The 17,167-nt window shown below is 40.8% G+C and overlaps 2 protein-coding genes across 5 annotated transcripts in view; one reads left to right on the plus strand and one right to left on the minus strand.

Moving 5' to 3' along the window:
- Nucleotides 1–10,188, plus strand: part of LOC135198065 (macrophage migration inhibitory factor homolog) — a 57,500-nt gene extending 47,312 nt beyond the window's left edge. The window contains exons 3-5 of one of the 4 annotated variants that reach the window (XR_010310716.1): nt 6,129–6,301; nt 6,819–6,921; nt 9,932–10,188. Coding sequence is in view for 2 of the 4 variants with exons in the window: in XM_064225463.1 (XP_064081533.1) it covers nt 6,129–6,301; nt 9,932–10,013 (255 nt within the window). In the remaining 2 variants the exon portion in view is untranslated. Of the gene's footprint in view, nt 1–6,128; nt 6,302–6,778; nt 6,922–9,931 lie in introns of all 4 variants that reach the window. The other 3 variants (XR_010310717.1, XM_064225464.1, XM_064225463.1) reach the window with 3 other exon arrangements.
- Nucleotides 10,189–16,399: 6,211 nt separating this feature from the next.
- LOC135198066 (uncharacterized) overlaps nt 16,400–17,167 on the minus strand; it is a 131,684-nt gene continuing 130,916 nt past the window's right edge. Inside the window, exon 6 of the mRNA XM_064225465.1 lies at nt 16,400–16,539. Coding sequence (XP_064081535.1) covers nt 16,405–16,539 — 135 coding nt within the window. The 3' untranslated portion in view covers nt 16,400–16,404. The remainder of the gene's footprint in view (nt 16,540–17,167) is intronic.

The following is a 17,167-nucleotide window of genomic DNA, read 5'->3' on the forward strand; positions in this document are numbered from 1 at the left end:
CGCGCGCATACGGACGTCAGTTTTCCACTTCCGCAAGCACAAGCGGAGGCGGGAACTCTTCCTGTTCGCCGTTCTTTCTCTTTTGAGAAAGCTCGGGACTCTACTTTACTTCCTCCGACTTCTCCAGTGTCTGAAGAGGAAGTTAGTGACGCTTTCGTCGAAAGGGACGAAGAACAGCAGTTGGCTCCAGTTTCGACGGACTACAAGGTTTTGACTCGTTTACTTCAGTCAGTCTTTGCAGACACCTTCCAACCTGAAGCTCCACGTACTCCTCCCTCTCAGTTTTCGTCTTCCAAAGCTGCTAAGATCTCGGGCTTTGTGAGGATGAAGAAGTCGCTTTCTACGAAGCAAGCTTTTAGAAAGGTCCATGATTGGATGGAAAAGAGGAAAGCTTCAGGCAAGACTTCTTTCGCTTTACCACCTTCAAGACTTGGTGGCAAAGCTGGTATGTGGTATGAGACGGGAGAAAACGTCGGAGTTAAGCTTCCAGCCTCAGCTCAAGGAGACTTTGGTAGCATTGTAGACGCCACCAGAAGATCTTTTTTGTCTTCCTCGAAGGTCTCGTGGACACATAGCGAGTTAGACTTTCACCTTAAAGGCCTCTTCAGGACACTAGAGGTCTTTAATTTTCTTGACTGGTGCCTGGGGGTATTGGATGCCAGGTCCAGGAGTTCTGATTCCATCACTCTGGGGGAGCTGTCCAGTGTATTGTCTTGCATGGACAAGGCCGTCAGGGATGGTTCTGAGGAATTGGCTGCTCATTTCAGCACGGGACTGCTTAAGAAAAGAGCACTTTTTTGCAATTTCACTGCAAAGTCGGTCTCACCAGCGCAAAAAGCGGATCTTCTTTTCGCGCCTTTCTCAGAACATCTCTTCCCCCAGTCTATGGTAAAGGACATAGCAGCCAGTCTCCAGGAGAAAGCAACTCAAGACCTTCTGGCTCAGTCTTCTAGGAAGCCTGCTACTTCTTCGGCTTCTGGGTCCTCTGCTTTGAAGAAGTCGAAGCCCTTTCGACCCGCTTCTTCCTCGAAGCCAGCCCCTCGAGGAAGAGGCTCTTTCAGAGGCAAGACTCCCGCTCCTTCCAAGAGCAAGAAGTGAGAGGGAAGTCCTTCAGACACCGGTAGGAGCCAGACTTCTACATTTCGCGGAAGCTTGGGAAGAGAGAGGTGCCGACGCTTGGTCTCTAGACATCGTCAAGAAGGGGTACAGAATTCCTTTCCTGTCGTTACCCCCGCTGTCTTCGACACCAAAGGATTTGTCTCCGTCGTATCAGGGAGAAAAACAGACAGTGCTTCACGATCTATTAGATCAAATGATCGAGAAGCAGGCAGTGGAACAAGTCTTCGACCGGAGTTCTCCGGGGTTCTACAACCGTCTGTTCCTAGTGCCGAAGCAGTCAGGGGGGTGGCGCCCCGTTCTGGATGTCAGCAGTCTGAATCGTTTCGTTACCAAGCAGAAGTTCAAGATGGAGACACCTCAATCCGTGCTTGCAGCTTTAAGACCGGGGGATTGGATGGTCTCGTTAGACCTTCAGGACGCATACTTTCACGTCCCCATCCATCCCCGTTCAAGGAAATACCTGCGGTTTGTCCTGAAAGGGAAGATTTTCCAATTCAGGGCACTCTGCTTCGGTCTCAGCACGGCGCCGATGGTGTTCACCGTTCTTATGAAGAACGTTGCGAGGTGGCTCCATCTTGCGGATATAAGGATCTCTCTCTACCTAGACGACTGGCTTATTCGAGCCTCATCGCCAGACAGGTGTCTGAAGGACCTGCACACGACTCTGTCGTTAGCGAAGTCCCTGGGACTTCTGGTGAATCTCGAGAAGTCGCATCTGACTCCTTCTCAATCCTTAGTCTATCTGGGGATTCAGATGGACTCAGTGGCTTTTCGGGCTTTTCCGTCCCAGGGGCGACAACTTCAATGCCTGGACAAAGTGTCGGCCTTTCTGGGGAAGGAAACATGCTCGGTGAGGGAATGGATGAGTCTGCTGGGGACCATTTCCTCACTGGAGAAGTTTGTTTCTCTGGGAAGGTTGCACCTCCGACCACTTCAGTTCTTCCTCTCAAGCAATTGGTCACGCAAACAGGATCTAGAAGAGGTCTTGCTTTTGACGGAAGAAGTGAAAAAGCACCTCAAATGGTGGTTGGATCCAAAGAAGCTTGCGGAAGGTCTTTCGCTCAAGCTTCGGAACCCCGACCTAGTGTTGTTCTCCGACGCGTCCTCCACCGGTTGGGGAGCAACACTGGGAGGGAGAGAAGTGTCAGGCACCTGGAGAGGGGAACAGGTGTCCTGGCACATCAATCTAAAAGAACTCTCAGCGGTTTACCTCGCTCTGAGGTTCTTCGAGGAGGAAGTCTCCAGCAAAGTGGTTCAGATAAACTCGGACAACACCACAGCCTTGGCATACCTCAGGAAACAGGGGGGAACTCACTCTCATTCTCTGTTCGTCATCGCGAGGAATATCCTGATGTGGGCGAAGGCGCAAAACGTCACGATTCTGACAAGGTTTGTGTCAGGCGTGGAAAACGTGCGAGCGGACCTTCTCAGTCGGCAAGGACAGCTTCTGCCGACGGAATGGACCCTTCATCAGGAAGTATGCCAGGCGCTATGGAAGCTGTGGGGACGTCCTCATGTGGACGTTTTCGCAACTTCCCGAACGAAGAGACTTCCGCTGTATTGCTCCCCAGTTCTGGACCCGGGAGCAGTGGCAGTAGACGCCCTACTGTGGAATTGGTCGGGACTAGACGTCTACGCTTTTCCCCCATTCAAAATACTCGGGGAAGTAATGAGGAAGTTCGCTGCATCAGAAGGAGCGAGAATGACCCTCATCGCCCCCTTCTGGCCAGCGGCCGACTGGTTCACGGAGGTGATGTCCTTCCTAATAGACTTTCCGAGGACTTTGCCCCTAAGGAAAGATCTACTCAGACAGCCCCACTTCGAGAGGTACCACAAAAACCTCCCCGCTCTGAGTCTGACTGCGTTCAGACTATCAAGAAGTTGGCCAGAGCGAGGGGTTTTTCAAGACCTGTGGCAACGGCGATTGCCAACGCAAGGAGGCCCTCCTCAGTCGCAGTTTACCAATCAAAGTGGGCTGTCTTTAGAAGTTGGTGCAGAAGGAAGGGCATTTCCTCCACCTCAACCTCTGTGAGCCAGATAGCAGATTTCCTTCTTCATCTTAGGAAAGAAGCGAAACTAGCCGTTCCCACGATTAAAGGCTACAGAAGCGTGCTTTCTGTGGTCTTCAGACATAGAGGACTCGACTTAGCGAATGATAAAGACATTCATGATCTCATTAGATCATTTGAGACTGTGAAAGTTCTCCAACCTAAGGTACCATCGTGGAACTTAGACGTGGTACTGAAGTTCCTCATGTCGAGTCAATTTGAACCGCTCCATTTAGCCTCGCTTAGGAATCTTACTAAGAAGACTGTTTTCCTAACCGCTCTGGCGACGGCGAAGAGGGTTAGCGAAATTCAAGTCATAAGCAAGCATATTGGGTTCAAGGATCATAGTGCAGTTTGTTCCTTAAGTCCTACGTTCTTGGCAAAGAACGAGAACCCTTCCAACCCTTGGCCGAGAACGTTCGAGATTAAGGGGTTGTCGGAGCTAGTGGGACCTGAAGCTGAGAGAGTCCTGTGTCCTGTCAGGGCTCTCAAGTTTTATTTGCAGAGAACCAGAGCATGCAGAGGTTCTTCGGAGAACTTGTGGTGCTCTGTGAAAAAACCAGATCTTCCGATGTCGAAGAATGCACTGGCGTTCTTCTTAAGAAGTACGGTTAAGGAAGCCCATGAAAAGTGTGGTGAAAGTGACATGGAGCTTCTGAAAGTGAAAGCCCACGAGTTGAGGGCTATTGCTACTTCGGTGGCTTTTCACAAGAATATGGCAATCAAAGACATTTTGAGCGCCACTTATTGGCGAAGCAATTCGGTGTTCGCTTCACACTACCTGCGGGAGGTGAAAGCAACATACGAAAATTGTTACTCGCTAGGACCATACGTCGCTGCAGACACTGTTTTGGGGGCAGGAGGTAGCGCTCATCCTATCCTTTAATGGTTTAGGGGAGTTTTTAACTTGTGTTATGGTTGTGGGGTTGACCGCCTGCGGCGGATCTCCCTTCCATTAGCTTAGTCTATGTGGGATACTTTTGGTAGGCTACGCCAGGTGGTTTGGTTTTTACTTCGTTGCCCTCATTTGTATGGTCTATGGTCTAGTCACGTCGTGGTCTCGCCCTGTTGACAGATCATCTGGAGTGCACCAGCTATATAGGTCTCTACCTCGCTGGCAACTCTAGTAGCACAAGCAGACTTACGCGGCAGTAACCTCGAAGTCAGCTATGCTAACAGGTAAGGAATCAAGATATCAATTATCTGCATATATATGTTTCCTAAAATCTTCTATTCTGTCTACTCCCACCACCAAAGGTGGGATTCAGCTATATATATATCTGACAGGTAAGTTTCATGAACAAAATGATATTGTAATGATACAATTAAGTTTGTTCATACTTACCTGGCAGATATATATAATCAAGTACCCACCCACCTCCCCTCAGGAGACAGTGGAAATAAAAAATTATGAATAGAAAATGGGAATGATTCCTGATACCCGCCTCCCAGCGGCGGGAATGGGTACTAACCACCTGACTCCCACTGCGTGTGTCGTAAGTGTTTAAATTTCTGTCGGATTCGGAAAAATACAGCTATATATATATCTGCCAGGTAAGTATGAACAAACTTAATTGTATCATTACAATATCATTTTTGCGTTATTATATATCGCATTACTTATATATGATAATGATAATTTTTTTCATTTCTGATGGTTGCATACTAAACTTCAGCCAATGACAAAAAAAAGAGCCAAAAATGAACTCTTAATCTTGAAAACTAAGCGCGCTATGATTTTTTGAAAAAAATATTTTTTCCGCTTCCACGCTCACTCTGAAACACCTCCGGCACATGGGAGACAATTTTTTTTTTTTACCGCTTCGGCGTAAGAGGGTTAACTACTTGTACTATTGCTGCTTTGTTGGCCTTACACAAAAGTTGTCCTCACGTACAAGTGTTAACTATTCTTGGTGGCATTACAGGTTTCTATTAAAGCATTTGCTGATTTAAGTTCTGTTTTACAATGGTCTGCACTTTCTGCACATTGCTTTCTCATCAGGGATAAGCAGCCTATTTTGTTTTTTGTTTTTTATTTTTTTTTTTTTGTTTACATGTGAAAAGATCATTTAAATTACAAAATTTACAAAAATAGTTTAATATTTGAACTTTTGGCCCCTCTACATGTACATTTATGCAGATTTTTGTCCACTGCTGCTCTTTCGTTTCATATTTTTATAAATAGGAAAAACATGAATCTTTGTGTACTGGAATAAGTAAATTACTGTCCTTTTTACTGTGAATTTCATTTGTTCAACTTACTCTAATATTACTCATTGTTCATATCCTAAGCTCTGTCTATACAGGCATAGTACATTTTCTGCAGACAAGAAAAATTTGCTTATTGACACTCAAAACTTTCATCTACCATAAGAACAAATGAAATGTGTTGAGCACTTACTTCAGATACTGTCTGCTGTTCGTGGTGTTTGCAGCGTCCACTCACACAAATCTGATCAGTATTGATATAATAAGAGCTTATGCATTATTTGTTCCTTTACACATACAACCCTTGTTCTTTACATAGGGATTTAGCTTAGAGCTCAAGATAGAAATGGGCATTTAAACTTACCGACAAGGTAGTTAACACTCAATAGGTAGGGGGAAGCCCTGCCCACTTATGGCGGGGGATCAGTTCCAATTCCCCACCTTAAGTTGATTTTTGCGGAAGTCTGTGTTTTGCCTTTCTTAACAACTACCCTTTGTGGAAAAAGAATGATTAGAGAAAATCTTTAAACAAGAGATTAGTATCACAAAACATTGAACTCGCTCAGAAATGCAATGAACACACTCATAGATGCACAAGTAGTAATGACAGTTAAGTGCTGGAGACACTCGGATCTGTCCACACATGCAGAAACACATTATTTACTGACATTGGACATTTTCAGATTTTTTAAAACCACCTCATGATTAAATTTTTCTTGAAATGTACTTATACTTACCGCTTTCTGTTTTCAGTATGTGGCAGTTCGCATACTCCCAGATCAGTTAATGTCCTTTGGAGGCACACTTGAGCCTTGTGGAACAGGCCAGCTTTTAAGTATTGGGAAGCTTGGTGTAGAAGAAAACAAGGTAATCAGTGCCAAGATTTTTGCTGAGGTGGAGAAGACCTTGGGTATTCCTAATGACAGGTAAATAGTAATAATTTGAGAATGTCCATATATATACTGTTGTATAGTATCTTGAATAAATCCCTTCATTTCCTACCAAGTAGTTATGCTATTTAGGTGAAAAAGGCAGTGATCCTTATCAAAAAGCTATTGTTAAAAATACATATTTAATTTCTGGTTGATGTGAAAACTTTATTGGTGAAGGTAGACATTGTACTTGTGTAGCAATAATTAAAACCTGTATCTCTTTTATTTGTAGTCTATTAACTCAACACCTTTTTTTAGGAGTGAAATGCATTTTACAATTTTGTTTAATTCCATAACTTTTCAATTAAGTGTACGATAGATGTTATTTTATTGTAGTAGTTGGAGCATGAATTTCCCATATGTAATTTTTAGTTACTATGTAGTTTCCTGTAATTAGCTTTATAGTAGAAAGTAATGTGAATGCACTGCTTTACCCAATATATTTGTATGAAACCGTATTCTTTTTTACAGAATGTGCATTTAATAATGTATGATGATGAACCTCTTCCAGTTATTGGATGCAATGGAATAAGCTTCCTTGAGAATTTGGCTGTTAGTCATGTATTAATTGGCCTTGAGTATCTTCAAATGGAAGAAACAGCACTTTTTTTGCAGTACTGTATACATTTCTTTGTTTTCCTGTTAACTTCCAGGAGCTTTACCATTATTTTGCTGTAAATCTGCCAAGAGACTGCAATTAACTGCTTTTCAAATATTTCACAAAATATTTCATAAGATAAACCATTAAAAGAGTGTAGGTTCCTTTATTATTTGTATTTTTGTAGTATGTACCATTGCAGCTGTATTGAAGCATAAAAGGATGATAGGGTTATAAGGAACCCATTATGTCCTTTGCAAAATTGCACAAGATTACCACCCTGCATTATGGGTGCCTTTTCCATTACAGTCGACCCCTAACTATTCACGGTTTAGGATACACGGATTCACCTATTCACACATTTTTCTATGGAACATAACTCCATCTTCATTGTTTACTCAGGTTCAGATAAATGTATACAGTTGGTATGTATTCCAGTTTTGTCAAAGAATACATTACAAAGGAAAAGTAATACCTGAAATTTAATAATTGTATCATGAAAAAACAGGTTATGAGACAAATGTAAATGCATCACACTAAACATGAATATGTTAGCATCATTTTTATGATAAAAAATTATTTACTAATTTTCAAATATTTATGTTAATGTAAACACAGCTAAATATCAATAAATTTTTTTTAAATGTTTGCCAAACACTATACAGTAGTCCCCCTATATTCACGGGGATATGAACCAGACCCTCCCGCGAATAGTTAGAATCTGCCAATGGTTGGGACCCATATAAAAAAAAAAAAAACGCTGAAAACAGCCAAGAAAAACCCACCAAAAATTTTTATACTTTGTTTTCCTTTAATAGTAAAACAAAGTGCATTTCATGATGAAATTTAGAAAAAAAACAGGAATTACAGGGAAATTTTCCGCGAATAATGGGGGGGGGGGATGTTCCTGAGAGAAATCCACGAATCCGGAGAACGCGAAAACGAGGGGGTCCATGTACCAATGTTATCAAAATGGTAAGGCTTGAATACTGTATGACAGTATTCAAGTTGTATGAATGTTGTATGAATGTTCACTCGCACCTGTCAGCCATATATTTTTAAGGGTACAGTAGACTCCCGTATTCACAGGGAATGATACCAGACCCCCTCCTTGAATAGCTCAAGTCCACAAATACTTGAAAACCCTCTAAAAATGCTTAGAACTATCTATTTTGATAGTTAAAACAACAACAACAAACAAAAACTCCCAAAATGCTTGTTCTTGAGCATTTTAATAGTTTTATCACAAAAAGTGCATTTAGTCACGAAAATAATATGAAAATACAGTAATTTGTGAATATTTTTCAGTGAAAAATATTGTGAATGGGCAAATTTTCTGCGAATAATGGGTATATATGGTCCATAGAAAAATCTGCGAATAGGAGAGTTCACGAATAGCCGAGGGGTCGACTGTAAAGTTGTAAGGTGACTTTGAAATATTAGTGTTTTAGGATGATAGTTTAAGGTAAATTTAGTGTTCGAAATATTAAAATAGGCTGTTATACTCATTTTTAGATGGTCTCAAGTATTAACACTTAAAGGTACATTTGGTGTTTGAGCTATTAAAGTAGGCAGTTACAAGCATTTTTAGATGGTCTCGAGTATTAACACTTCAAGGTACATTTGGTGTTTGAGCTATTAAAATAGGCAGTTATAAGCATTTTTAGATGGTCTCAAGTATAAACACTTCAAGGTACATTTGGTGTTTGAGCTATTTACATAGGCAGTTATAAGTATTTTTAGATGGTCTCAAGTATTTGCAAATTTTAGCTATTCGCAGGCCGTTATGGTCCCTAACCCCCGCAAATACCAGGGGTCTACTGTACTACTAGTTTAAGAAATTCAAAACCATTGGCATGACAGATGTATCTGATAAGCATATCCACTTAGCATTTTATGAGAGCACTGTCAACAGTCAAGTTCAAAACCGTGATCTCTTTAAATGAGAAAATCTAAAATTACCTTTCTGAAATGTGCATAGCTACTGAGAATACATTAAGGTTAGTATAATGGGGGACACAATAGTGATTCATATTCTTACTTTCAGTTATAACTGCTGCTGTTGCTGCTTTACACTAAGTGCTGATCTTATATAGTAACCAAGTTCTCAAACCCTCCACTATGCCATAGCTGTAGTAACATAACCTATTTTCTTGCTTCAAGAGAACATTTATTTATATAAATCCTTTCCTTGCTTATGGTTTTGTCTTTTTGTAGCAGCTAGTTAAGAGTCAGTTGTGAGCTTTTAGTATCTGCTGTTAGAAGCTTGCCAGCTAAGTTTACGGCTTTTTATTGATTGAGTAGCAATGTATGCTTTTTAGATGTAGCACTGTTATTAAATAAATGTAATCTAAAGAAAGTGCTCCATTGTTACTGCTGATATGTATTAGTCAAGTATCCAAAGGGTATGAATGTGTATTTTAATTTTTATATATGCTATTTTGCTTCCTAGGCTTTTTTCAATGTTATATCTATACCTAAAGTATTTTAGTGTATTATTTTAACTATTTGCTCATTGGTAGAGATGAACTAAGTTTAAGTATAGATAGTTTATTAATTGCTATATTCTATTTTCCCTGTAAAACACTTGAAGTATTTAAGCTCTTATGTTTTATAGAACTACCTAATACAGTATAGTTCCTAATAACAACTTATATGGGAAATTTTCCTTTTTTGCAAAACTGGATTGAGGCTATTACAAGACCAACTTTCTGTACTAAAGAATGATTCAGGAATCTGCTTGTTTTGGGAAACTAATTCCTGACCAAGTGATTTTGAGTGTACAGAGGGTGGGTACCCTCAGTACATCCTCCACATATACAGAAACTGTCTATAAGAGGGCATCATTTGACTTCAAATTAATTCTTCATACCATTTACATACACATTTTCTTTCATTCACACATTTATCAAAGCTCTAAATTGAAGCAACAGATAAATTATAGCCTCCCTTACTAATTTTGTTGCACTCAAATACTAGCCTTCATATACCAAACCTTTTTATGTAGAATTTAATTTCTTTTACAGGATGTACATCACATTTGTGGATGCAGCTTCTTCCAATATTGGCTACAAAGGAACAACATTCCATCAGATCTTTAAGCGCTGATATGTTTAATGGTTAGCCTTGAAATTCACAAAAGTATTAAAATTCTTGTTTACAAGTTTAGTTTCCATTGAGTTTTGATTGTTTTTACCATGATGTTTACATATTAGAATGGAAAAAATCCAGTTTATGTTCCTGAAAGGTATTGTTACAGATATATGAAGTAAATCAAATTTAATTTGTATCACTTTCCTTAATTCTTAGTTGTACATAATTCTTGGGTAATTTGTGTAATTTTGTTTTACACGTAACTAAAGACCTACGCTAAGATTGGGTGCCTGAAGTGCAGTTACTGTATCTTGCCTGACCTAGCTCATACTTTGCCATACATGCTATTCCCAAAAGGAAGAAGGGAAGAAAGAGTCCTCTCACTGCTTTTATAACCCAAGATTTATACTAGAGAGAGGAATATTTTTGTCCAAATGGAGCTGGGTATTTACACAACTTGCAGAGCATCCACAGCAGGTTCCAATGTGAAGGTATCTAGGAATTTGCTGGTGCCATTCCTCTGGTAGAATGAGGTTAGGGATGTGTACCAACAACAGGCACCTGCGCTCATTACCCAGAAAAGGTTCCTCTAAAAAGGCTAAGGACAGTCCCAGGCCCTGACTTTTGGACCCACACAAGTAAGGGGAGTGATGTCTAACAGAATTACAAGACAAATGCATGTGACTGATGCTCTTTGCTCCCATCTTTTGGAGATCATGGATAAGATATCCAGTGTGTTACGTCTCCAACTTTTGCATTCCAAAATATTTTAACTTGACACTGTCGTATCTCTGAATGCTCATAACTTGAGTGTTCGTAAGTAGGGTAGTGACTGTGGTAATATATATAATAATAATAGACCAGATGTTATGGAGATTGACAAAATCAAGAAGAAAGTATCACTCATTGATGTTGTATATCACTCATTGATGTCGTAATACCTTGGTACACCAGAGTGGATGAGAATAAAAGAAAAAATTGAAAAGTTAATTATCAAGACCTGAAAATAAGCGCCTCAGTAGCGTTGTTGGTTGGTGTTTGCCTCTCACCTCGGTGGTGACGGGTTCGATTCTCAGCCATTCCATTGAGGAATGAGAGATGTGTATTTCTGGTGATACAAGTTCACTCGATGTGGTTCGGAAGTCACGTAAAGCCATTAGTCCCGTTGCTGAATAACCACTGGTTCCATGCAACGTAAAAACACCATACAAACAAAAAGACCTGAAAATAGAAATAGGATTAGCCAGTGGAAATTGTACCCATAATCATAGGAACACCAGGTATGATCCCAAGATCCGTGAAAAGGAACCTGAAAAAACTAGATGCAGAAGTAGCTCCAGTGTGCTATTAGAAACAGCACACTGAGAAAAGTGATTGACTACCAAGGAGAAAGGATACAACCCGCAACTCCACACCTAAAACCACCCAGTCGAATAGGATAACATTCGGGGGGGAAGGAGCATGGTAAGCTCAACAGTACCGTCAATGGACCTCATGCGGTGCACTGTAGGGATTACTTACGGTTCTTTGCATCAAGCCTTCGGCCCCTGGCTGCAACCACTTTCGTTCCTTTTACTGTACCTCCTTTTCATATTCTCTCTTCTTACTTTCCACCCTCTCCCAATACTTTATTTATGGTGCAGCTGGAAGGTTTTCCTCCTGTTACTCCTTTCAAACCTTTTACTCTCAATTTCCATTTCAGCGCTGAATAACATCATAGGTCCCAGTGCTTGGCCTTTGGCCTCAATTCTATATTCAAGTCAATTCTCCAGGTAGAGTTCGTTATATCTATGAACGCGTTCCACTACTACTGCATACGTTATCAACAGTTCTTGGTTATCTGCACTGAGAAGGAGAGGGCCTTCTGCTTCCAGCCCACAAGATTCTTGATCTGGCCTGTCATGCAAAATGGGGAGCAGGATCACTTGCATACTTGTTGATTACTTAAGCATAGGAATGATCAAACCCAAGACTTTCTTGGGGATATGTCATTCAACTGAACGAAGTGTGGACTGCTAGATGACGGCCGTGGTTGAATCCACAGCCACAAGGAACTCTTTATTATGTGCTGAATGACCATAATAGGTCCCAGTGCTTGGGCTTGTCCCTAAATTTCATAATCCATCCATCCTCTATTATGTGGAGAATAGTCACGGCCATGCAAGCGAGACCAAGGGTTACATGGAGAGTAGTCATAGCTGTGTCAGTGAGACCAAGGGCTTCTTGTCTTAAGAAAGGAATGGGCTGATCTTGAGAATGTTCCCTCAGGTGTGATGTTGACTTTTAACAGCCGTGGTCTTGATGCTTGTTTCATGAGCAGGACGAGTGAAAGAAATAAAATGCTTGTAACTTCTTGTGAAATGTGATCATCAGCAGCTAAGGCTGTGACCTTGACAGACTTAAGGGAGATGGAGCACCTGCAAATCTTGTGAGGAGCAGCAACCAAGTCCTTCTTCCTCCAACTCTTGTGGAATGGAGTGAACACAAGATGAAGATGATCTATGAAAAGGGGCAACAGCGAGGGAGAACGAGATCTGTGATGTCTCTTCATTGATTGGCCAAGTTTCTTAGGACAAGGACCTTCAAGTTTCTCCATCAAGGCTTGAACAAATGTATATGGCCCAGGCGTGTGAAATGACAGTGAAATGACAGAAGAGGCCCAGCTGATGAAGAAACGGTGTAGGGGCCCCACCACAAACAAAATGGAAAAATGACAAATTTTTTACCAATTCGTATTTTTCATAACTTACAAACCTGAGTTCTTAACATTAGGATAAATACTCAGCGCCAGCTGGAAACCGGTAAATTTTTAAAATAATTGTGTACGCAAGGGACTATTGGCATCTGTGCTTGGTCACGAGACATGTGGAGCCACCCACATACCCCTCTCTAACTCGTGACCCCGTTAGTTATTCTTCCAACCCAGGTTAGTTGATAGAGGGGTGGTTAGAAGTGGGCCTTTGTATGTTATGACCTCAGGTTTGTAAGTTATGAAAAATACAGATTGGTTAAAAATTTGTCATTTGTTCATATACGAAAAAAACCTTCGGTCTTAACATTAGGATAGACTTACTCTTGGTGGGAGGTAAGTACTATTGATCATTTTTCTGAATACAGGCACCCCTCAGTTAACACTGGGGGTTCCGTTCCCAGCCGAAAAACCTGCTTAAAAGCGCCGCTAACCAAACATAGGTGCCGTTAACCAGAGATTGGTGCTGCTGTTAACTAGAAATTGGTGCTGTTAACCAGATATCGGCGCTGCTAACCAGAGATCAGCACCGAAAATCCAGTCAACAGCATTGCTAGACGAGCCATAAAACCCGATAGCCGTTAAATGATACCGCTGTTAACCGAGGGCTGCCTGTACCAGAATTCTACGAAACAACTGACGAGTATTTCAGAATCTAAGACATACATATATGAATATCATACAGTCAGACTTCTGGGTTCTACACAATGTCATAGTTCATTGCATCCGAGGAAGATAAGAAGATCTGTTCCCAAACCAATTCATCCACTCATGTAGGTTTGTTATCATTCCTCTCCCCCTTGCTAAAGAGGAATGTCCTGCTACTGATAGGTATCTTACTGATACTCACCCTAACAGTATGGCTACTTTACTCACCTGTACCTTATCCGTTCCAGCTTATGATGGTACTCTCTTCTTACTGCCCAAAGTAAAGGAGGAGACAAATTTGAAAAGGAAAGAGGCCAGTTATCTCCTTCATTTCACATTCATACCATCATCTTAGACAAGATACCAACTGACCCGCCAGGGGTGCTGGATCAGTTACACCATTTGCTGAGCAGCCACCAAAGGACCCAAGGAAATTGCATCCAAGGACCTCTGGGCAACCTTATTTATATACAGGAAATTGAAGGTGGTTTGTCATAACAATGAACCCATTCTCAAATTTCAATAAACAGACAGACACCTTCTTAACATTGTTCAATTTGAGCTTTGATACAGTCACAGACCAACCGTCACGATCATTTTACCAGATATGTTCTTAATTGCCAGAAAGCACATAATGCTCTGATGACCTTCTCTTCTGTATAACATCATTGGTACAACTTGACAACAAGGAGTAGGCTTGACCGATCGCCTGTTTGGCTTGTTCCTTTACGTCTACCACCTTTATATTCTAGGTGACGTAGATCTTTCTATAACCACAGAGTACTTTCACAAGTCAAAGCCGGCCCTCCTGAAGGTCTCTTACGCATACTCGCACCGTCCTGAGCATGACTAAGAAATGTATGTCATCATGACCTGTGCTGCATTGACTCATTATCCCAGATTCTGGGGTAAATTGGAACTGTTGTTCTTAACTACTTTGGTGTCTACGTCAAAAACCTGGGTATTGAGTACTCCCACTCTACCAAGGTCAGAGGAAGACCACCATCCACAGTCAGTTTCCTGCAACGTGACTGATGTATGTGCCTGGTGGTAATCCATCAATTCTACTCTGATACAGATTATGTTTTCACTTATCAGATCGGAGTTCTTATGTGCCCCAGCCAGTTCACTGCTGCTGATTCATCTGAAGATTACTCAGTTTGAAGTGATATTCACATGCCCAATCACCACTCCAATGTATATCACCATACATGTAATTACAGAGAGACTTCCCTCTGTTCTGACAACCTCTCCACCAGATCATTGTCTATTGACGGAATGCCTTTAATGGACAGAAGCCTCCTCTATACAGGCAGTCACGGCCAAAGAGTCATTCTGTATATGTGAGTTAAAGACCTTTGGAGTCGTGTTACATCCAAAATCTTAAAACTATTAGTTCGAAAAGGGATACTGGGCAACCTGCAGACCTTGAGATATTAATTCTACCTATCGGTGGTGCCTCTTCCCCACACGAACCTGGTAGCGATGATTGTGCTACGATAAACTTTATCAGTCACTCATCTTGGGTCCTTAATTACTGGAACCCATTCTTCTGTTCGGGACATGGAGGAACAGGAGAACCTAGAGTTTGTGTAACCTCCAGGTTGTTCCCAGTAACCCCAATGGAATCCTCAGGCTCCTCAAAGGGTGAAACCCCTGAGACAGCTCTTACATGGTTTTTCCATCATATGAGTTCCTCTCTGGACGATTGGGTTGTGCACTCATCTGCCAAACCGGTGGTCCGAGGTCCAACTCCCGGCTCGGCCAACGTGGAATCAGATAAACTTATTTCTGGTGATAGAAATTAATTTATCGATATAGTGCGGCTCGGATCCCACAAAAAGCTGCAGGTCCCATTGCTAGGTGACCAATTGGTTCCTAGCCACGTGAAAAATACCCAATCCTTCAGGCCAGCCCTAGGAGAGATATTATTCAGCTCAGTGTTCCTGTCAAAACTAAGATACACTTAGCTTTTCCAATTATATGGACGATATCATAGGAAAACCCCAGGGGAATGTCCTATGATAATACATTCTGTTCAGACACGTCCTAATTATCCTCCTGCCCAAGGAATTAATCTCTTAACAGGACATGGCTCATTTGTCCACAAGTAATGTTACTTTTCAACCATAAAACAATCTATGCGGTGATCTGTTACAATATACGGTCATATGTTGAACATGCTACCTTCCAAAGGGAAATCCTATATTGCCAGAAACCACCATGTTGCTATTCTTGAGTAACCTAGCCCAGAATTGTACCCAACGTCACTTCACCCCACCTCACTCTTGAAGAATGGGAAACTCCCCATCTTCCCCTTCCAGATATGATGAGGTTCTAATGCCTTGCTTCAGCCAACTGAAGCTCGAACCCTCTATGTTAGATTCATGACTTTGGTATAGAAACTAGACCAGGATGGAAGAGACCTATTTGTAGATTCTAGATTAACCTAGCCAACAACCTCTTGGACTAGTCTAAGTAGGTATAGTCAATTAAGAATTGACTAACTTATTTCAAGTTGGCAACACAAGGTTGATCCTGGCTTGGTTAGGTTAGGCTATGGTAAAATCTGAAAGGTACTTTATATACCAGACAATGATATAAAGCTACCACATCACTGGTAGCATGTATATGGTATATCATTAAAAGGTCATTATAAGCTCTACAAACAAGAACCATTATGAATAACAAAATATTTTTAGATATTTGACTCACCTTGTGTTCACTGTATCTTTGGCAATGATGGGCTGCCAGGTACTGCTGAAATATGCTCTGCTTGGCAAGGAATGTTTCTTTTGGCAAGAACTAAAAATAATTCGATTCTCGACCATTCCATTGAGGAGTGAGAGATGTGTATTTCTGGTGATAAAAGTTTACTCTCGACGTGGTTCGGAAGTCACGTAAAGCCGTTGGTCCCGTTGCTGAATAACCACTGGTTCCATGCAACGTAAAAGCACTATACAAACAAACAAATAAAAATAATTTGGGATTTTAAAAATGCCTCTTTCATTAAGAATTTTTAATTTTCTGCAGATCCTTCTTAGACAGAGATAGTACTCCATCTTTGAAACGACCAACTTGAGAAGAGTAAGCTCTTGGCTTCTTTTTCTTCTCTTTAGGATTTGGCTTGGGTTTCTTCTTGTTCTGTAAGGAAAATAGCATATTAAATTATCTGGTCTAGTTTTTCTAATACAGTTTCAAATCATACCTAACAACACAGAGAACAATAACTAAATAACACATGTTAATGAAGCATAAATATACCAATTTTTTCAAAAAACTGCTTTATGTTAGCCATTAGTTTTTTTAATTCTGCCCAAAATAAATCCAGACAGACATGAAACTAATTGTTAAATGGCGTGTAAACATTGTTCCCAAGTAAGACAAGAACTCAGAAGTATGCTAGTGAAGAAGGAGTCTGAAGAGGTGAGGGGGATTTTGTGTTAAATAGATAATTAAAAGCTATAGCATATATTGTTTTCCATAAAAAACTTCCATGATGGATTAAAAAAAACAAAGAAATAACCCTTCACTCACAGCAAGCATGGGCAACCTTTTGGCAATTTATGGCACATATTTCTTTCAACTGTATGTATCAAGTATTGTTCATGAAAAGTTTACTAAAAAATAATTTATAATAACACAAGAACTAGAGTGGACAACATGCAAATAAAATAACAAACAAATGCTGCTGAAAAAAACTACCCTTCCCTCTTCTAGACCAATATACATAGTAATTGGATTTTCATAAAAAATAAAATGATTTGTTGTA

The sequence above is a fragment of the Macrobrachium nipponense genome, chromosome 21, assembly GCF_015104395.2.
Source record: "Macrobrachium nipponense isolate FS-2020 chromosome 21, ASM1510439v2, whole genome shotgun sequence".
In the NCBI taxonomy this organism is placed as follows: domain Eukaryota; kingdom Metazoa; phylum Arthropoda; class Malacostraca; order Decapoda; family Palaemonidae; genus Macrobrachium; species Macrobrachium nipponense.